The sequence below is a fragment of the Littorina saxatilis genome, linkage group LG2 (genome assembly GCF_037325665.1).
Source record: "Littorina saxatilis isolate snail1 linkage group LG2, US_GU_Lsax_2.0, whole genome shotgun sequence".
In the NCBI taxonomy this organism is placed as follows: Eukaryota; Metazoa; Mollusca; class Gastropoda; order Littorinimorpha; family Littorinidae; genus Littorina; species Littorina saxatilis.
Genome location: NC_090246.1, coordinates 16,849,002 through 16,871,941, shown reverse-complemented (window position 1 = coordinate 16,871,941; position 22,940 = coordinate 16,849,002). Strand labels below are relative to the sequence as shown.

The following is a 22,940-nucleotide window of genomic DNA, read 5'->3' as shown; positions in this document are numbered from 1 at the left end:
AAAATAAATCCCTGCGCTTAGAACTGTACCCACGGAATACGCGCGATATAAGCCTCATATTGATTGATAGACAACATCAGACCAGGTGGTGTTCGCCTCTGTGTTGTTTTGCCTCTATGCGGGCAAACAATCCCTCTGCTAAATGCACGATTTGTGCACACCCTAGATAATTAACCCATGTCTCTAATGTCTTCTTCTTCTTCTTCCTTTCTACTTTTTAAGTTTTCTTTTTTTGACCTTTTTTGAATATTTAATTTCTTTCCATACCTAGCTCAGTTTACCAACATCGGCAAAGGTTAGATATACCTTAATGTGAGGTTCAAAATGTGTGTGAAAAAGAATGTCCATATAAAGTTATTTTGATCGGATGTACTAAATTGTAGTAGGTATACTATGCGATGTTGAATTTTTTTTTTAAATGTGTGTACAGCGAGTTGATACTGTGATTGATTCTAGAAGCAACATTGTCTGAATGCTTAGCACAATTTTGGCTGAATATTTGAAAGAACAAGGAATAAATGGTACACACAAACACATGTAACATCAATAAGTCTCTTTGTGTTATTTTGTGTGTGTGGGCACGTGTGTTTGTGTGTGTGTGTGTGTGTGTGTGTGTGTGTGTGTTTGTGTGTGTGTGTGTGTGTGTGTGTTTGTGTGTGTGTGTGTGTGTGTTTGTGTGTGTGTGTGTGTGTGTGTTTGTGTGTGCGCACGTGTGTGTGTGTGTGTGTGTTTGTGTGTGTGTGTGTGTGTGTGTGTGTGTGTGTGTGTGTGTGTGTGTGTGAACAGAAATACGCTGAAAATAACATTAGATGCTTATTCAGGAGAGGTGCACAGGAACACAAATACACTATTACCCTGGAAAGCTGATTTAGGAGTCAACAAATTCATACACTTCCATATATATCCATATAGTCAAATCACCTTTCGGATCAGTACCAATACCTAACTTGGGTGTACCACCTTTGCTAATGTCTGCTGCTTATTCACCTACCCCTAATACACCCAACCAAACATAGTCGTAATGAAAATCCTAACCTGTTCTTGTGTGCCAAATGGCCTGTTTGTGTGTGTGTGTGTGTGTGTGAACAGAAATATGCTGAAAATAACATAAGATTGCTTATTCAGGAGGCGTGCACAGGAACACAAATGACTAAGTGCCAAAAGGTGCTCACAGAACAGAAGACGACTTTGTTTTACAATAAAAATGTTTCTAAAAACGTGTGTCTGCTGAAAATTGGTGTGTGTGTGGATGAATGTGCGAAGAGATAGTGGACATAATTTCGTGTGTCTGACTTGAACGGTTTTGAAGTTATCTTTGTTTAAAGTCAAAAATAACGCCAAAACCGGCCATCTGAAAAAGGACATCGTGATACCTCGTGTTTTGAATATGCCACAGAAAAATAACAAGAAGCACAAATGAATTGCATTTAGTTTGATTGAATGCCTGAAACATCGCTTTACAGACGAGACCAAACGTCAAATCTAAATCTCGAGAGAATTTTTTTTTTTCGATAACCGAATTTTAAGGTGTCGCACGCAAGATGATTCGTCATCACGGCATACATTTTTCAATCGCAGATATTTACTAAATTTCTTTTTCAAAAACTCTGGAATTGATGTCGACACGTCAAGCGATAACGGTGTATCAAACTGCTGTCTTTCAAGTAATCCAGCAAAGACTGCAGAACTTTTGAACAGCATTTTTGAAAACGATTTGAAAATTTCGTCATATCTTGCGTGCGACAAAATGTTCGGTAATTAACGGTTATTTTCTTTTAAAAACAAAATTTACATGTACAAAGATCTACTTCATTTACGGAACCACGTGACACATTCTGTGTTCAAAATTTGTGAAGAAATCACGAACCACGATTGCGCTATCAAGTGTTGAAATTATGTCGTCAACATCTTTTCAGATCTTGCGTGCGACACCTTCTTGCGTTCAACATAAAATGTCACTACCTTATCGAGTTTAATGGGTAAAACTAACTATTTGTTGTCTTAGTTTAATCTTCTTAATTAAAAGCGTAATAAAACCGAACTTCTAAGATGAATTTTAATTGAGATTAGCGAAAGAGCGGGCACGCAAGTCGACCTTAAAGTAAAAGAATGATAACACGAGCGTTTGTCGTGTTGTCTTGCGTGCAACACATTGTCCAAAAAGGAAAATGTATATTTTTCTCAGACGTTTTTTAAGTTGAAACCTTGAAACTTCACACACATTTGGGGTTTAATCGCCCCCATGCATGGTAAAAGTCTTGTTGACCCTTGTCAGATTTCAAGGTCACGGCTGGGTCACATGTGGTTCAGAAAACGGATGAAACATATTTTTTCAGAGATTTTTGAAGCTAGAACCTTCAAACTTCAAACAACGCTTTTGCTTAATGATTGTTCAACATGGAGAATTCAAGGTTGATCCTTGAGAAATGTGAAGGTCATAGCAGGGTCTCGTGTGGGTAAAAAAAAAAACATAACCTTTTTCTCAGAGTTTTTCAAAGCAAGAACCTTGAAAGTTCACATTTTTGGGCTTAATAGCCTCCATACACGGTTAAAGTCTTGTTGACCTTTGTCGAATCTCAAGGTCACATGGGCAAATCAAAAACACGAAAATGCATCATTATCTCAGTTGTTTTTAAAGGGAGAGCCTTCAAACATCACACAACTCTCAACTCCGACTTAAAGAAGTTAAGGTAGATCCTTGTCACATGTCAAGGTCACAGAAAGGTCTCGTACGGGTAAAACAAACAAAACAAACAGATAATATTCATTTTTTCAGCTTTGTTGTTAGCTAGAATAGAGGCACATGCCACCATTCCATTCAACATGACTCATAGAAATGTATGATGTATGACGTAATTGCATTGTGTGTAATGACGCGGCTGCCTCTGTAGTTATTCCAGCCTTTGAAGAAATGGCGTTTTTCCTTGCTTGGACACATTTTTCCTTTTCTTGGATGTTTTAGGAGTTTGGGTGAGTTTGGTGTATATGGTTGAACACAATTTAAAATTTGCTTAAAAGTGTATTAAAATAAACAGTGGTAGCCAGTCTCATCTGTTGTGTCGACAATTTAATCTCTACTTACCTACCAGGTGTACCAGAAACATGCCCCTGGCTTGAATGTTTTATTCTTTGAAATCAAAGTTTATATTATTTCATATAACTACTCGGTTGTCTTCACAATTGTTTAGTTTGTAAGCTTGTTCCGTAAAATACCTTGTATACGCCCAATATCGAGTAAACGCCCACCCCCTATTTTTGGTCAGATTCTGCGCACAGGGTACAGTACCCAGTAAACGCCCACCCCCCATTTTCGATCATTATCTTTTGGAGTTATAAACTTGTTGATAGACAATAAAGCAACACTATTTCCTTCATGGTTTGCTTGCAGAATTCCTTTTGTGTGTGTGTGTGTGTGTGTGTGTGTGTGTGTGTGTGTGTGTGTGTGTGTGTGTGTGTGTGTGTGTGTGTGTGTGCGTGCGTGCGTGCGTGCGTCAGTGCGTGCGTGCGTGCGTGTGTGTGTATGAGAGAATGAGAGCCAGAGGAACTTTTTGTGCAATAATGCATCCTTTGAACACTTCCTTGCCAAGTGAACAAAAACTTGTTAATCTAGCAAAGGAACTGCAACTGCAAAGGGTATAGTACCTAGTAAACGCCCACCCCCAACTTTTGGGCAACATTGTTGCATAGGGGGGGGGGGTGTGGGGTGTGTGTGGGGCGTATATACTAGGTAGTTTACGGTAGTTTTCTCTTTTGCTAAAACTACGCACATGAGTATTCAGTCGATGTTTGAACATTTTCAGATTCATCATGTATTAACCACCGTCGGAGATCATGGCCAAAGCATCGATAAAGACAAATGTGAAAAAATGCCGCAAATACAGAAACAAGATGGAACAGGACCCCAAGTGTCAAGAACAGATGAGGGAGAAGAACCGAAACCGGATGCAGAAAACCCGGCGAAAACATCAAACTGTGGAACAGCTGGAACATACCCGAAAACTTGCAAGAGAGCGACAGCAGGTGTATGAGTAAGTGCCTTTACGTATTTTACAACTTTGCACGAAATGAATCCCGTGTGTGTGGAATATGAATCCTTTGCTAGACCCGGCAAGATTATTATTTTTTGTGTGGGGGATGATTATTGAATAGAATGGTGATGGCAGTGTGAGACTACGTGATAGTCGGATTCGTGCAGTGAATGGCACTCGGCTGTGAGATCCCAGCTTTCCCATAGTTCCACTTTGGGTAGGTGTCAAGAAGTGGTGTTTGGTGCGAATAAAGAATTTCCCAACAAAAACCGTAATACAATCACAACAAGAATTCTCTTTAAACTTCACACTGGAATTTAGTGCACTTTGCATACACTAACCTTTACATTCCAGCTATGTATTCAAGCTTCAATAATATACAACATAGTAAATCATTTACCTTAAGGACCCGTCTCTTGAAAGAGTGCTTGTTCCCCGAACAAGACCCACACGCGCTGACAACCTGCTCGGTTGAGAATGTTAAACGCTGTGCTACTTCCAAGTCAAGAATAACTATATCTTTCCAACTGGTAAACACTGTTCAGTTTAAGTCAAGGATATTCCCTCGTGCAATACACGAAATCCGTGATAACCTTCTAACCTGTCCCTACACATCGCAATTCAATCTTTAGGGAGGTTAAAATCACGACGTGTTTCACAGTTCAAATATCCTACTCACGTTTCTTTTTCAGTGCAAGGAAAAGGCAAGAGCGACAAGGTGTTGCGGCCAAGGGGACAGCAAGGGAGAAGGTAGAGAAAAAACGAGAGAAATGGCGTCAGGCATCTCAAAACTACAGGGACGGGATAACCGCACAGAAGAAACGGCGTGTCAAAGAGAAAATAATGTCCCAAAAATACAAAAAGAAGGAGGCGAAAATGGCTGCTGAAGTTGCCAAAGTCGAAAAGGCAGTCCAAGCTCAGGCGGCCTTTCAACAATCTGGCTGCCCATACCCTACACAGGGAGCTTACAAGAGGGCTGTCAGTCGAATGAAAGCCAAGTTCAAGACGCAGGGGGCGAAACTGGCTCATCTTTTTAAAGGTGTTGTGAAGTATTCAGACCTCAAGACAAGAAAAGCATTAAAAGTACTGAATGTGTCCTACTCCACCCCAGACAAGACGCCAGACCCTGTTGAGACTCTGCGACATCACGTTGGCAGCCTCAGCAAGAAAAGAGACGTAAACACGCTAAAGCACAAGAGGCGACTAGCCCAGGCTTTCAAAGACTGTGGCGAAATTGAAAAAGTCGGGATCAACAAGAGATTTTCTCTTACCTTGGGGGAGCACAGTCCCTACAAGAGGCGGGGGATAGGATTTCAAACGGCCATCACAGACTTCTTCCACAAGAATTCCTGCCCTGATCCTTGTAAATCTACAAAGAAGCGGCAGCTGACCAAATCTGTGAAGGAGCTCCACAAAAAGTACACTGCAGAGACGGAGGCAACAGTTTCATTGAGGACATTTCACAGACACAAGCCAGCCAACGTTTCTTCTGTGAAGAAGTTAAAGTTTCGGCAGTGTCTGTGCGAAATATGTTTGAATCCCAAACTGAAACTGACCCGGCTTAACCGTTTCTTGTCAGAGAAGTGCGATAGTGTGAGAGATCTGTTAGATGAAAGTGTGTGTTTGTTTGAAGTATTTCCTGCTTTGATGTGTGTGGATCGAAAGTGTTGCAAATGTGGACCGGAGCGTGTGAGAGAAAGATTTGTGAAAGATTTGGGCGAAAAAATGAAGAAACGTGTGAGTTGGAGTAAATGGGAGCAGGTGAAAAAAGGAAAGTCTTCACGGATGGAGAAAGTGCGAAAGGAAGGAACAGTTGAAGCGTGTTTGCATGAGTTGTTGCAGGAACTGGGTCCTTTGTGCAGGCATCTCTTCAATGCTGAGTGGCAGCGAAAGCAGCTGCAGTCTTTGAAGGCAAAGCTTCCTGAAGGGTGGGCTATTGTCACCTGTGACTTTGCTGCAAATTTCTTGTGCAAGTTCCAGGATGAACCACAAAGCGCCCACTGGGGTTATAGTCAGGTAACATTGTTCCCAGCTGTGGCTTTCTTTAAATGCCCAGGCTCTGACTGCCAGGAACTGAGGCGTGACACACTAATCTTCCTCAGTGATGATTTGAAACACGATGCCCATTTTGCACAGGCATGCGTGCAGCAGGTTCTGCAACACCTTTCTTCAGTTCTCCCTGATCTGAAGAAGGTTATCCTTGTCAGCGATGGCTGCTCTGCGCAGTTTAAAAGCAAACTGCCCTTCCTGTATCTGTCACATACGGTAGTGCCAGGATACAGTGACGTGTCCATTGAAAAAGTTTTTTTCGGTTCACGTCACGGTAAAAACGACAGTGATTGGTGTGGTGGTGCAGTAAAGCGCTCAGTTACCCAGGACATTGTGGCTGGCAGAGTGACGGTCACCAACGCGCGGGATATGTTCCGTTACTGTTGCAAGACATTGTCACAGTCTCCTTCCACTGACGGTCTGTGTGGGCACAAATCACAAAAGTTTTTCCTCATTGAGGAACACCAGATTAGCAGAAAAATGAAGTCTGCATTCTTGTCAACTGTTCAAGGGACACACAAACTACACCATCTGCGGGCCATGGCACCAGGCGTGCTTGCAACAAGACAGTTGTCTTGCTTTTGTGAGCATTGCATGGCTGGAGAGTACGATGATTGCCTGTCCTCTGACCATGTTGATCAGTGGAAGATTGTGAAGATGAAGAACCCTGGCCCAGGTTCTTTTCTTCTAGAAATGAATCCCACCCTGCCTCATGAAAAAGGTGATGAGACACTTGTCACTTCAAGTTCAGAGGACGAGTCAGACGAAGAATCTCATGTCATACCAGATTCTGACTCTGAGGAGGAAAGTGCAATCATTTCCTCGTCTGAATCAGACTTGGGTGTGGAAGAGGAGTGTGTGATTGTGAAAGCTGAAAGCATGAGTGTGGAAGAAGAAAGCGATCGAGTGGTGGAAGAAGAAAGTGATGGAGTGGAAGACACAAGTGCTGGGCTCGAAGAGCATGAAGACAACAAAACATTTTTCAGAAAACTCAGCACTGAGCTCACTTCATGCGCTAGCTTTTCGGAGGTTCAGGAAAAGGCAAGATTCTGGCAGCAACACGCTGAGGATATCAAAATTCCCGATTCTTTCAATGAGAACCCCGCACTTGGTTGCAGAATTGACAGTCAAGCAGCCAATCTTCTGCCATCGGACTTGCAGGGGAGATGTTTCCCACTATCTGTGTATGGAGATGGGAACTGCTTTTTTCGTGCATTGAGTTTACTACTTTATGGCACTCAAGATCACCATCAGGAGATGAGAGTTCGAGTTGTCATGGCCATGGCTTTGAACCCAAAGCTCTTTCTTGATGGGAACAACTGGCGCCGTGAATTTCACAATGTTACTGGTGAAGAAAACATTAAAGTAGCTGTCATGACTTCTGCTGAACCAGCGTCTTCATCCCCCTTTGAGGATGAAGTTATGGCCATGCGCAAAAATGGCACCTACGCTGGTTTGTGGGAGTTTTTTGCTGCTTCCCATGTCTTGAAGCGTCCCATCCAATCCGTGTTTCCACCTCTGGGATGGGACATTTACAGACTTCATTGTCACCGAATAATCAAAGCACCTTGCTGCAAGAGCAGTTCAAAGTTAATCATCATGTGGACATCTCTTCGGGATGTCATCAACGAAGAACACTGGACCCCAAACCACTTTGTTCCACTTGTCCCCCGGTTTCAGTAACCTGTTACACCAAAACATGTAAATGACAAAGAGCTCTGCGCTGAATTTAGAGAATACTACAGAGCTTGCTGTGTCGTACCAGATTTACAAAAGTTGCTTTTTACAGTTAAGTTTAGACTAAATGTTTTAACATTGACGGGGAATCGCTTATAAGGGTGTGTGTTAGTGTGTAAGTGGGCGTCGTTGTGTTTCTGACTGTCATGTGCATGTGCGAATGTGTGTATGTGTGTGTGTGTGTGTGTGTGTGTGCGTGCGTGTGTGTGTGTGTGTAAATATGACATGGTTAGAGACATCGGGTATTCTCTTTTTGCTGGCATAAAGTCCGAAATTCGTTTTGTGTTGTCGTTCTTATGTTCGACATGTTTGCGTAATAAATGCAATGTTAAAATTGCAATTTATCATCAATGTGAAACCAGAGTGTGTACTATTTATGCATTGACATCGTTTAAATGAAATTGTTCTGACACTTCATGTAGAGTAGAATGACAAAAAATAAGTTAATGTGTGTATGTGTTAATAAATATAAATCAGATAAATCGGGTATTCTCTTTTTGCTGGCACAAAGTCTGAATTTCGTTGTGTGTTGTCATTCTAATGTTTGACATGTTTGCGTAATAAATACAAAGTCACATTGCAAATTGTCATTAATGTGGAAGCAAAGGGTGTAATATTTATGTATTGACTTCGTTTAAATGAAATTGTTCGGACACTGTATGCAGTATAGAACGACACAAATTGAGTTATTGTATGTGTAAATATGACTTGTTTAGATACGTTCAGTATTCTATTCTTGCTGGCATAAAGTCAGAATTTGTGTGTGTTGTCGTTCTTATGTGTGACAGGTTTTCGTAATAAATACAAAGTCACATTGCAAACTATCATTAATGTGAAACCAGAGTGTGTATCATGTATGCATTGACATCGTTTAAATGAGATTGTTCGGACACTGCATGTAGCATGGAACAACAAAACATAAGTTATGTCATATTTCAGATATCAGTACATCTACAAATGGACAACACCAGCAAACATGAACCAAGTCTTGTCGACCTTAGTCAAATGTCAATGTCAAAGTGGCGTTATGGTTTGGGTAAAAAGGAAATTGTATTGAACTTCAATTTATATAAAACCAAAGTCTGGTTGATCTGTTTTAAGATTTAAGGTCAAATCTTTTATTTAAGGTCAAATCAAATAGAAATTTGTTGATGCTTAAATCTTTGAAACTTCCAACAGGTTTGAGGTTTGACAACTTCTGGACTTTGAAATCTGGTATGGTTGATCCTGGTAATATTAATTGGTCAAAACATCAAGATCAACAATTATAAAATAAGCACTTTCACCAATGTCAAGTGAGCAATAGCAGCAAACGTGAGTCTTATAAAGATTATCACTTTTTGTGTGACCTCAACTTGACCCCTCTGAATGCTCTCAATCATGGAAATTGACCACACTTTGATTATAACCAAACAACATCAAAACTTTGGAATGTGTGAAGTTTCAAAGGTGTTGCTTAAAAGGCGTTCGTGAAAATGACAATTGTATGTGTCTGACTTCAATGCGACCCCGCTGCGACCTTGCCGTTTGATTTTATCAACCAGACTTTCATCATGTGTGAATGACTTCAAACACTATAAAACTAGTTGAAGAAATTGACAATTTTTCAAAGTTTAAGCCAGATGGCACTGCTGTGACCTTGAAATTTGACAAACATTAACCAGGCGGTCACCTTTTTTAGAAAATATCCTTAAAGGATCTTTAACCTTACTGTGACCTTGGAATTTGATGAGGTTTAATTTAACTTGCGTAGTGTGCCAAGTTTCAAGGCCCTAGCTTCAAAAACATATGAGAAAACCTCATTGAAAAAAATGTATATGTTTGACCTCAACGCGACCCTGCTGTGACCTTGACTTTTTCAACCAGACTTTAATCGTGTGTGAACATTATACACTAGAACTGTGTGTATTTTCAAAGCTCGTGCTATAAACGCGCTGAATAAATTGAAAATATTCCACATTTGGACCAGATGTGACTCCGCTGTGACCTTGAACTTTGACAAAGATTAACAAGCAGGTCACTTTTAATGAGGTTTTATAAAAATGCTGAAAGTATGTGAAGTATGTAAAGTCTAACTGATCTAGTATTAAAACATGTAAGACGTGACAACGACAATTTTCCAGTTTGCAAAGGAAATTTAACCTCGCTGTGACCTTGAAATTCAATGTTGTTTAATGTGATGTGCACCATACCTGGAGGTCATTATACTTTGGTTGTGTGCCAAGTTTCAAAGCCCTAGCTTTAAAAACGTGCGAGATAACCTTAATGCTATGACTCAGTGCCGTTTTGAATGATATAACGAACAAAATTATCGTTATTTGTAAAATCATTTGGGTAAATTTATCTTTTCTTTTCGTAATTGGGTTCCAGCATCTGTTGTCTTAACAAAAATCACAATATCAGTCGTGTTTGTCAACTTTTATTTTTTAGCCCCTTTGTCCGCTTTTCGTGCGCACCTTTTGGCACTTAGTCAAATACACTTACTCCGGACAGAAGATTTAGGCGTCAACAACTTCATACACTTCCATATATAGTCGAATCACCTTTTGGATCAATGATACCTAACTTGGGTGTAGCCTACCATTCGCTATTTAAAGTCTGCTGCTTATTCACTCCACCCATAATATACCCAACCAAACATAGTCATAAGTGACTTTCTAATCCGTTTTTGTTTGTGTTAAATGGCCTATTTTCAATCGTCATCGTCTAATTTCAGTACCTTAGTGGTCAGTCACCAGTGTTTACACCCAGGACTAGTTAACTAAGAAAAACCTTGTCTGCAACAACCACCTACGTCTGCATTATATTAACCGATTTCATTTAACATTCACCCCAAGAAGTATACTTTTTTTTGGAAGAGATTATTTAGAAAAAAGATTCGCACAAACTATCTCATGAAACTTGGTAGGGTTTGAAGCACATCTTACACTTGCAAGAACAAAAATGCGTTGTTGACACAGTTAGCAGAAACACATTATGGTAGTCTCGCTAGACTGTGATTACCTTCAGAGCGTCCTTGGCGACTGACCTAGTTTGGCAGGCGAAGTCCCTGAGTCACACAGCCAGTCACAGTGCTCGTGAGATACTATTTATAGCTCGGGTGGTCACTTTTCCAGGTAAGGCGGGAGCTCTGGGCACCCCCGAAAGGGGATTTCTTTCACTATAAATATGCATCGACTGGACACAGCTAAGCAGACAACAAATTGGCAGCACTGGAAGAGTTGCAGACTTCACCACACACCACACGCATCAAGGAATTATTTTGCAATCAGCTCTACAGAAACTGAGAAAGAATATAACGCCACTAGTTTTGAACTGCTTCTCTGTTACGAAAAAAGGAAGGCCGACAACTTTTGTTCTGCAGGTAAGCGTGCAATTCTTTTTTCTTTGAGAAAAAAACGGCCTTCTTGGTTTTGTGTGTGTTTTTTCTCTCTGTGAGATTAGGTTTTACTTTGACAAGGGCTTCTTTTTCGTGTTATCGATTGTATCGCTTGTTTGTAATGCATGCTCCTGAGAATACTAACTGAGTTACCACATGGAAGTAGTTCCTTGAAAAAAAATTATCATGGAGAAGTATTGGAATTATTAGATGTTGAAAAAAAGTTAACAACCATTTTTGTGATAATTCAGTTCTTAAAAGGAACAAAATAATATGTATGTGTCAAAAACTGCAAATCGTTTCAACCTTTTGGTAACGATCACATTTTTGCACAATTATATTGTAAAAATGTCCATTTTCTTTAAACAGATCGATAATTTACTCAGCTCACAGACTCAACACACAGCAAGATGAGTTCCTACGACGACGTTACGGCGCTGGTGATTGACAACGGGTCAGGGATGTGCAAGGCAGGCTTTGCTGGGGACGATGCTCCCAGGGCCGTCTTCCCCGCCCTCATCGGTAGACCCAAGTATCAGGTTCGTCCATCTTTTCTTTGTTGCATTTTATCTTAAATTTTGTTTGCAATAATCGTGCAGCTTTTGTTTCCCATGCATACCCCATCCTTAACAATAACAATGATAACACTTCATTGTCCATTACATTATTACATTACTTGTGTAGTTTACCACAACGTCCTTGCCTTTTCCTGTAGTTAAATCCTGAAGGAGTGCAATTTAGGGGCTAAGGTTCAGAAGAAGAGAATAATTCTTTCTCTGCTGTACCTGAAAATGTATATTTCCCCCCATTGTCTTAGCCTACTTCCATAGGACTAGGACACGTACCAGTGCTGGTGCTGCCTTGGCACGGTGACAAAACACCAAAGAAGGACACCCTTTTAGTCTTACCACAACCCAGTCTACCTTCTGCCTGTCCCAGGGTGTAAATCATGCTCGTAGCTACTCCTTTTTTTGCTGTACGTCTAGAATTTGATGAGTGCTCTGTTGGGATACTGTCTCTGCACACATAATAATCACATAGTGTTCACAAGTGTTAATTTGAACTCCAGTGAACACTATATATGTGTGTTACGTTTGCAAGTAGAACGATGTACTATTCTGTCACAAAATGAAAATGTTCAAAACTGGTTACAGAAATGTGTTTAAAAGTGGAACACTTCTCTTTTGACTCGAGTGTACTTATGCTTTCACTGTCTCTCTGACGGGCGCAGTGGCGTGGTGGTAAGACGTCGGCCTCGTAATCGAGAGGTCGGGAGTTCGAATCCCGGTCGCTGCCGCCTGGTGGGTTAAGAGTGGAGATTTTTCCGATCTCCCAGGTCAACTTATGTGCAGACCTGCTAGTGACTTAACCCCCTTCGTGTGTACACGCAAGCACAAGACCAAGTGCGCACGGAAAAGATCCTGTAATCCATGTCAGAGTTCGGTGGGTTATGGAAACACGAAAATACCCAGCATGCCTACTCAACGAAATCGGAGTGAAGCTGACTATGCTCTCAGAGTATAGTGTGGGGAACCCAAATGGGCAAACGAGCTCACACGTAACCAGAAAATTCTGGAACGCTGAAGAAGAAGAAGAACTGTCTCTCTATCCATAGAACGTGATGAGTGGCCTAGGCCTCAAGGAGTGCTATATCGGCGACGAGGCCCAGAGCAAGCATTACTTATACTTTCACTGTCTCTCTATCCATAGAACGTGATGAGTGGCCTAGGCCTCAAGGAGTGCTATATCGGCGACGAGGCCCAGAGCAAGCATTACTTATACTTTCACTGTCTCTCTATCCATAGAACGTGATGAGTGGCCTAGGCCTCAAGGAGTGCTATATCGGCGACGAGGCCCAGAGCAAGCATTACTTATACTTTCACTGTCTCTCTATCCATAGAACGTGATGAGTGGCCTAGGCCTCAAGGAGTGCTATATCGGCGACGAGGCCCAGAGCAAGCATTACTTATACTTTCACTGTCTCTCTATCCATAGAACGTGATGAGTGGCCTAGGCCTCAAGGAGTGCTATATCGGCGACGAGGCCCAGAGCAAGCATTACTTATACTTTCACTGTCTCTCTATCCATAGAACGTGATGAGTGGCCTAGGCCTCAAGGAGTGCTATATCGGCGACGAGGCCCAGAGCAAGCATTACTTATACTTTCACTGTCTCTCTATCCATAGAACGTGATGAGTGGCCTAGGCCTCAAGGAGTGCTATATCGGCGACGAGGCCCAGAGCAAGCATTACTTATACTTTCACTGTCTCTCTATCCATAGAACGTGATGAGTGGCCTAGGCCTCAAGGAGTGCTATATCGGCGACGAGGCCCAGAGCAAGCATTACTTATACTTTCACTGTCTCTCTATCCATAGAACGTGATGAGTGGCCTAGGCCTCAAGGAGTGCTATATCGGCGACGAGGCCCAGAGCAAGCATTACTTATACTTTCACTGTCTCTCTATCCATAGAACGTGATGAGTGGCCTAGGCCTCAAGGAGTGCTATATCGGCGACGAGGCCCAGAGCAAGCATTACTTATACTTTCACTGTCTCTCTATCCATAGAACGTGATGAGTGGCCTAGGCCTCAAGGAGTGCTATATCGGCGACGAGGCCCAGAGCAAGCATTACTTATACTTTCACTGTCTCTCTATCCATAGAACGTGATGAGTGGCCTAGGCCTCAAGGAGTGCTATATCGGCGACGAGGCCCAGAGCAAGCATTACTTATACTTTCACTGTCTCTCTATCCATAGAACGTGATGAGTGGCCTAGGCCTCAAGGAGTGCTATATCGGCGACGAGGCCCAGAGCAAGCATTACTTATACTTTCACTGTCTCTCTATCCATAGAACGTGATGAGTGGCCTAGGCCTCAAGGAGTGCTATATCGGCGACGAGGCCCAGAGCAAGCATTACTTATACTTTCACTGTCTCTCTATCCATAGAACGTGATGAGTGGCCTAGGCCTCAAGGAGTGCTATATCGGCGACGAGGCCCAGAGCAAGCATTACTTATACTTTCACTGTCTCTCTATCCATAGAACGTGATGAGTGGCCTAGGCCTCAAGGAGTGCTATATCGGCGACGAGGCCCAGAGCAAGCATTACTTATACTTTCACTGTCTTTCTATCTACAGAACGTGATGAGTGGCCTAGGCCTCAAGGAGTGCTATATCGGCGACGAGGCCCAGAGCAAGCATTACTTATACTTTCACTGTCTCTCTATCCATAGAACGTGATGAGTGGCCTAGGCCTCAAGGAGTGCTATATCGGCGACGAGGCCCAGAGCAAGCATTACTTATACTTTCACTGTCTCTCTATCCATAGAACGTGATGAGTGGCCTAGGCCTCAAGGAGTGCTATATCGGCGACGAGGCCCAGAGCAAGCATTACTTATACTTTCACTGTCTCTCTATCCATAGAACGTGATGAGTGGCCTAGGCCTCAAGGAGTGCTATATCGGCGACGAGGCCCAGAGCAAGCATTACTTATACTTTCACTGTCTCTCTATCCATAGAACGTGATGAGTGGCCTAGGCCTCAAGGAGTGCTATATCGGCGACGAGGCCCAGAGCAAGCATTACTTATACTTTCACTGTCTCTCTATCCATAGAACGTGATGAGTGGCCTAGGCCTCAAGGAGTGCTATATCGGCGACGAGGCCCAGAGCAAGCATTACTTATACTTTCACTGTCTCTCTATCCATAGAACGTGATGAGTGGCCTAGGCCTCAAGGAGTGCTATATCGGCGACGAGGCCCAGAGCAAGCATTACTTATACTTTCACTGTCTCTCTATCCATAGAACGTGATGAGTGGCCTAGGCCTCAAGGAGTGCTATATCGGCGACGAGGCCCAGAGCAAGCATTACTTATACTTTCACTGTCTCTCTATCCATAGAACGTGATGAGTGGCCTAGGCCTCAAGGAGTGCTATATCGGCGACGAGGCCCAGAGCAAGCATTACTTATACTTTCACTGTCTCTCTATCCATAGAACGTGATGAGTGGCCTAGGCCTCAAGGAGTGCTATATCGGCGACGAGGCCCAGAGCAAGCATTACTTATACTTTCACTGTCTCTCTATCCATAGAACGTGATGAGTGGCCTAGGCCTCAAGGAGTGCTATATCGGCGACGAGGCCCAGAGCAAGCATTACTTATACTTTCACTGTCTCTCTATCCATAGAACGTGATGAGTGGCCTAGGCCTCAAGGAGTGCTATATCGGCGACGAGGCCCAGAGCAAGCATTACTTATACTTTCACTGTCTCTCTATCCATAGAACGTGATGAGTGGCCTAGGCCTCAAGGAGTGCTATATCGGCGACGAGGCCCAGAGCAAGCATTACTTATACTTTCACTGTCTCTCTATCCATAGAACGTGATGAGTGGCCTAGGCCTCAAGGAGTGCTATATCGGCGACGAGGCCCAGAGCAAGCATTACTTATACTTTCACTGTCTCTCTATCCATAGAACGTGATGAGTGGCCTAGGCCTCAAGGAGTGCTATATCGGCGACGAGGCCCAGAGCAAGCATTACTTATACTTTCACTGTCTCTCTATCCATAGAACGTGATGAGTGGCCTAGGCCTCAAGGAGTGCTATATCGGCGACGAGGCCCAGAGCAAGCATTACTTATACTTTCACTGTCTCTCTATCCATAGAACGTGATGAGTGGCCTAGGCCTCAAGGAGTGCTATATCGGCGACGAGGCCCAGAGCAAGCATTACTTATACTTTCACTGTCTCTCTATCCATAGAACGTGATGAGTGGCCTAGGCCTCAAGGAGTGCTATATCGGCGACGAGGCCCAGAGCAAGCATTACTTATACTTTCACTGTCTCTCTATCCATAGAACGTGATGAGTGGCCTAGGCCTCAAGGAGTGCTATATCGGCGACGAGGCCCAGAGCAAGCATTACTTATACTTTCACTGTCTCTCTATCCATAGAACGTGATGAGTGGCCTAGGCCTCAAGGAGTGCTATATCGGCGACGAGGCCCAGAGCAAGCATTACTTATACTTTCACTGTCTCTCTATCCATAGAACGTGATGAGTGGCCTAGGCCTCAAGGAGTGCTATATCGGCGACGAGGCCCAGAGCAAGCGCGGCATCCTGTCGCTTCAGTACCCGGTGGAGCACGGCATCGTCAGCAACTGGGACGACATGGAGCGCGTGTGGCACCACACCTTCTACAACGAGCTGCGTGTGGCGCCCGAGGAACACCCCGTCCTGCTGACGGAAGCCCCGCTCAACCCCAAGAGCAACAGGGAGAAAATGACACAGGTGAGAACTCAGAACTTTATTACGAAAGGATAAATGTTTTGGACTTAGCCTTATTTTTCAACCTGTCCTTTGAACATGTACAGGGAATAATTGTAAACGTAAGCGAGAGGAAGTGAGAGAGAGAGAGAGAGAGAGAGCGAGAGAGAGAGAGGGAAGGGGGGGGTAAAGAGAGTGAGTGCAGTTGAACTCCCCCTTTTGGTTTAAACACAATTTTATTCAAAATATATGGCATGAAACAATTGACAAAAATGCAGCTAGGACACGACCTCAAGCAGATGCTTATTTGACGTGACCATAACAATGCTAAGTTACACAAGTTTTCATGATGGTGGACAACACAATTATTAACTCCCCCTTTTAATACATAAAAAGGAAATCTAAGAAAATCAGGTCTTGAAAAGGGTGGAGTCTGAAACTTGGGGTAAATTTGTAGAAGTTATGAACAGAGAACAAATCAAGGCCTTACAAGGGAGGAAGTTTTAAAAGGGGGGGGGGGTGTCTTAAAAGGGGGGGGGGGTCTTAAAAGGGGCGTTTAACTGTATTTCCCTTTCAGATCATGTTTAAGACGTTCAGTTGCCAACATTCCACATTGGGATCCAGTCGATGTTGAACAATAACGGTTTATATTCCACTTTCAGATTCTGTTCGAGACGTTCAACACCCCAGCGTTCTACGTGGGCATCCAGGCAGTGCTGTCACTGTACGCCTCGGGTCGTACCACCGGCATCGTCTTTGACTCCGGGGATGGGGTCTCCCACGTCGTGCCCATCTATGAAGGTAACTAGCGACCGGTGCTGGTGTACTAATTGTGTTTACATTTTCAATCATACGATAAAGTAAAGGTCAAGATCAAATCATGAAACATGCAAGATATGACGGCCATGGGTAAGTGACCTCTGAGGTTGTTTATTGGGGGCAAGAATAAAAGTCCTGTATACTGTGCACATTTTCAAGCATCCAATAAAGTAAAGGTGAAAGATCAAATTAAACATGCAATATTTGACGGCCGTAGCTAAGCGATATCAGTGAGGTTGTTGCAAGACTAGAAGTCGTGTATGCTGAAAACATCATCCTATCAAAGTTGTCTTAAAGTCACAGTCCTTCCATTGAAAACCGGTGTAACACGAGAAAATTACTCCCACGAGATTTTTTACTCCGGAGTAAACATTTCGTATGAAAAAGTTACTCCCTTTACGAAAAAAAAGCACTCCCCCATTACACGAGAAAATGACTCCCCAAGACAGGTGAGTTCCGAGTAAACATTTCGTACAAAAATGTTACTCCCCTGACGAATAAATAACGAATAAATTACTTCACCCCAACACAAGCAATTTAACTTCCCATGCCAGGTGTACGAAATATTTACTCCCTTGTCCCCTGTTAGTCTTGGTGGTGGAAGGGGTGGAAGGAGGGTAGCACGACATTCGTGTGCGCGAGATCACTTATTGGCATTATCCCTTCGCCCGCATCCCATTTTTGCATACGAGAATTTTACTGGAAGTAAAAACAAGTCGCGTAAGGCGAAACTACTACATTTAGTCAAGCTGTGGAACTCACAGAATGAAATTGAACGTAGTCTGCCGCTAGTGCAAAAGGCAGTGAAAGTGACGAGCCTGTTTGGCGCGGTAGCGGTTGCGCTGTGCTTCATAGCACGCTTTATTGTACCTCTCTTCGTTTTAACTTTCTGAGCGTGTTTTTAATCCAAACATATCATATCTATATGTTTTTGGAATCAGGAACCGACAAGGAATAAGATGAAAGTGTTTTTAAATTGATTTCGAAAATTTAATTTTGATCATAATTTTAATTTTTTTTAATTTTCAGAGCTTGTTTTTAATCCTAATATAACATATTTATATGTTTTTGGAATCAGAAAATGATGAAGAATAAGATGAACGTAAATTTGGATCGTTTTATAAAAAAAATATATTTTTTTTAACAATTTTCAGATTTTTAATGACCAAAGTCATTAATTAATTTTTAAGCCACCAAGCTGAAATGCAATACCGAAGTCCGGCCTTCGTCGAAGATTGCTTTACAAAAATTTCAATCAATTTGATTGAAAAATAAGGGTGTGACAGTGCCGCCTCAACTTTTACAAAAAGCCGGATATGACGTCATCAAAGACATTTATCGAAAAAATGAAAAAAATTTCCGGGGATATCATACCCAGGAACTCTCATGTCAAATTTCATAAAGATCGGTCCAGTAGTTTACTCTGAATCACTCTACACATACGCACACACACACACACACACACATACACACACACACACATACACACATACACCACGACCCTCGTCTCGATTGGGGAGTAAAAATTTCGTGGAGGGAGTAATTTTTTCGTGCCTTGGGGAGTTCTTTTCTCGTACGAAAAGTGTCCTCGGAGTAAGAATTTCGTACAAAATATTTACTCCGGAGTAAATTTTTCGTGGAGTAAAAATGTCGTGTTACACCGGCAGTACTGCTCGCTTTGTGAGATCAGGCCAGGCGTTTATGTGGGATAAGACAGTATGACAGTCCACTTGGACTCATACCAAAAAGCAACATCCTGACTGCTTCCGGTCGAGACTGACATTTTTGTTATGAATTAATGTCTTAATTGCAACTAGTGTCAAGAGAGGAATACTGCCTATTCAAGCAGCCGCTCTACATTTTTCAGAAGTAAAATTCAAATGCAGGGGTATTTTTTCTGCAATGTCAAGAAAGGAATACTGCCTATTTAGGCAGCCACGCTACATTTTTGGAAGTAAAAGAACAATTAACAAACAACGATGGGGTCTTTTTTCTGCAATGTCATGAGAGGGATATTGCCCATTTAGGCAGCCACACTACACTTTCGAAAGTAAAAAACACGGTGGGATATTGTTGTTCTTGTGTTTCAGGCTACGCCCTGCCCCATGCCATAGAGCGTGTGGACCTGGCGGGTCGCGACTTGACGGCCTACCTGCAGCGGGTCCTGACTGAACGCGGCTACAACCTCTCCACTTCTTGTGAGTATACAGCTCGTCCTGGGAGACTCCTCTCGCAATGAAATCATCTCTGACTGCAGCCTAGCTTTGTGCACAAGATAGACGTAGACAGGCACGAATGCCGATATAAAGATATTCGGTTTTGGTCAGATATTGTGCATATTCTCCCCTCTTTGTATTATCTTTCCTCACGGATACTAATTAATATACAGAAATTCAGTCTTGGCTAGATATTGTGCATATTGTCCCCTCTCTTCAATCCACTTCTCATGTAAGCCACTTGCTGGCCAAGTAGCCTGTGTTCGTTTTAATTATTACATGCAGATGGTTTCCATTGGTAAGCCTCATCCCCTTTCCCTGTGTCCCTAAACTGAGCGAGAGCTGGTCTATTCCTGCCTCAAGTACATAACAACATCCCAAAGAATAATATCGACATTGCGCTGTTCGTGTTAATAATTCTCATAGAGTCAACTCTCTCTGTTCTTTTAGCGGAACGAGAGATCGTGCCAATAATTCTCACCATCTCTCTCTCTCTCTCTCTCTCTCTCTCTCTCTCTCTCTCTCTCTCTCTCTCTCTCTCTCTCTCTCTCTCTCTCTCTCTCTCTCTCTCTCTCTCTCTCTCTCTCTCTCTCTCTGTTTATAATTCTCACCATCTCGATTTGTTCTTTCAGCGGAGCGAGAGATCGTACGCGACGTGAAGGAACAGCTGTGCTACGTGGCGCTGGACTTTGAACAGGAGATGCAGAGCGCTGCCACCTCGTCCTCCCTGGAGAAGAGCTACGAGCTGCCTGATGGCCAGGTTATCACCATTGGCAACGAGAGGTTCCGTGCCCCTGAGGCGCTCTTCCAACCTTCATTCCTAGGTCAGTGGATATTTTGACTTTCACTCTATTGGTGAATCTTATGCACAGAAGGTTCAGCTGCAGATGATAGGAAAACTGGTGCTACAGGTTCTTTATGTCTTTGATGGATCTTTCGAGCTTTGGGCAATACTTTTTATCCCTTTAATGCCTTTTAACAGATCATGTCTTAAAGCCGAAAATCCATCTCAAAAGACCAAGCCTTGTTAAAGTAGAAGGCCACATAGCTACAATTATTGCCAGCAAGAGAAACTAGAGCTACAGCTGAAGCGCGCCAATGTACGTTGGCCTTCAAAGGCTTTACCTGTCGACTTGTTTGTAATATTTTGAGCTTTGTAAAAAGTATATGTCTAAATCTCGGCCTTGATCAATGTATCAAGTTCTCTTAGATGAACTCGCTTTCAACGCGAAGCTGAAAATTAGTTTTGAAGCAATACAACTCCCATCGACTGATCTTTGACTTATGGAAATGCGGTTGTAAGATAGGAGTGAGTGTCTCTTTTAGCTCGATATTGTGTCGTGTCACTGCAGACAAGTAAAAAAAAGAATATGGCTATCACCGCGGTTAGACCACTTGAAAAGCGTCAAACATACTATCCACTTAATTTTCAAAATAAGAGGTTTGGGTGTCGTTTTTTTAAACTATTAGTACAAAATAAGACGTTTAATGAGAATGTTCTACTGTTGTTTGTTGTACAGGCCGGGAGACAGTGGGGATCCACGAACTGGTGCACAACAGTATCCAGAAGTGTGACATCGACATCCGCCGTGACCTCTACTCCAACACCGTGCTGTCTGGAGGGTCTACCATGTATCCTGGTAAGTTGGTCTTTTTGAAAATAAATAGTGTGTGTAAGAGATTTAATAAACGGACAAATATCAGTGAAAAAAAAAGAAAAAAAGGCAAAGCACAGTCTGATGAGCGAAAAAGTTGACAGATGAATTTTAAATTACAAACTTCTTACTGAGTGAGGTCGTCATATTTTCTTTACAAACGAAACCAGAAAACATTAAAATAAAAATGCTTACATTACTACTTTTTGAGTATCAAACAAATAACACTTCATACTCATTCTTTCTTTCAGGCATGGCTGACCGTATGACGAAAGAGTTGTCGGCCATTGCTCCCAGCTCTGTGAAGGTGAAGGTCATCGCGCCCCCAGAGCGGAAGTACTCAGTGTGGATCGGGGGATCCATCCTGGCCTCCCTGTCCACCTTCCAGCAGATGTGGATCTCCAAGCAAGAGTACGACGAGTCCGGCCCCTCCATTGTCCACAGAAAATGCTTTTGAAGATAGAGACCATGTGTTGGTGTGAATGATGAACTTTGTGTGCTTGAGGAAAGTGTGCATAGAGACCATGTGTTGGTGTGAATGATGAACATTGAGTGCTTGAGGTAAGTGTGCATAGAGACCATTTGTTGGTGTGAATGATGAACTTTGTGTGCTTGAGGAAAGTGTGCATAGAGACCATTTGTTGGTGTGAATGATGAACATTGTGTGCTTGAGGAAAGTGTGCATAGAGACCATTTGTTGGTGTGAATGATGAACTTTGTGTGCTTGAGGTAAGTGTGCATAGAGGCCATTTGTTGGTGTGAATGATGAACTTTGTGTGCTTGAGGAAAGTGTGCATAGAGACCATTTGTTTGTGTGAATGATGAACAATGTGTGCGTGGTGAAAGTGTGCATACAGACCATTTGTTGTCCTGAACGATGACAATTGTGTGCTTGAAGAGAGTGTACATGGTAGTGATGGGAAACAGAGAATGATTCCAAGATGACTGACTTGGTTGTGCGTTTCAAACTGGATGTATGGTGAACTAGTTCGGCATGTGGACCAGCGTCAAAAGTTCACAGTGATTGTATTGTTTGTTTATGGTCTTGTTTATTATGGAGGATGTGCAATTGTTGAATAATATTTATGCGTGTGAGATAAATAAGTTTAGTTCTGTCCGATGATTTTGTGCTCACTGTCAATGTCCCTTAGAGTGATATGTGACTAATACCCATACTGAGTATTGTTTTTCATTAGTGTTGCTTTTTTGTGTCATGTGGATCAATGACATGTGTGTTTGAAAGATGAAAGTGTTTGTGAATCTAGACGAGTCAGTTAATGCGATAGGAGCGAAGAAATTATATATATAAAATGCATCCTGTTCATCATTTTCAGCTGGTCGACAACTTCTGTTTGTCAGTTTCTCATATTCGTTTGACATCTATTTTTAGCTACACACGCGGGCGTGTCCATTTTTTCCCCCTTGTTATCATTCCTGTATTATGAACGTAAATGCAGTAATTGTTTAATAAAGTTGTACAATAAATCATTTTATGACTTGACGTTGTGTTTGTGTTTGAAGTTGTGTATCATCTTCTGGTCAAACTAAAATTTCTTGCGCATGATTGCTACAACTATTATATTTATGTACATGCATTCACTTTAATGACAATCATATAAATGATTCAGCTCACCATCTCAAATCCGACCGGCACAGTTGGCCTAGTGGTAAGGCGTCCGCCCCGTGATCAGGAGGTCGTGGGTTCGAATCCCGGCCGGGTCATACCTAAGACTTTAAAATTGGCAATCTAGTGGCTGCTCCGCCTGGCGTCTGGCATTATGGGGTTAAAGGCACAGTAAGCCTCCT

General features: G+C 42.5%; 1 protein-coding gene across 2 annotated transcripts; it reads left to right on the top strand.

The window, feature by feature from the left end:
* The first annotated feature begins 10,943 nt into the window (after window positions 1-10,943).
* Window positions 10,944-22,622, top strand: LOC138958351 (actin, cytoplasmic-like). Of its 2 annotated transcripts, none has more exons than XM_070329464.1 (8): window positions 10,944-11,178; window positions 11,580-11,732; window positions 16,229-16,468; window positions 17,107-17,245; window positions 19,354-19,461; window positions 20,112-20,303; window positions 21,000-21,119; window positions 21,386-22,622. In XM_070329464.1, exons 2-8 carry the CDS (start codon window positions 11,604-11,606, stop codon window positions 21,589-21,591), a joined length of 1,134 nt encoding a protein of 377 aa, XP_070185565.1. In that variant the 5' UTR covers window positions 10,944-11,178; window positions 11,580-11,603; the 3' UTR covers window positions 21,592-22,622. The 2 variants fall into 2 exon arrangements, with proteins under 2 accessions (XP_070185565.1, XP_070185564.1); XM_070329463.1 differs by having other exon boundaries at window positions 10,945-11,178; window positions 11,563-11,732.
* The last annotated feature ends 318 nt before the right edge of the window (window positions 22,623-22,940 follow it).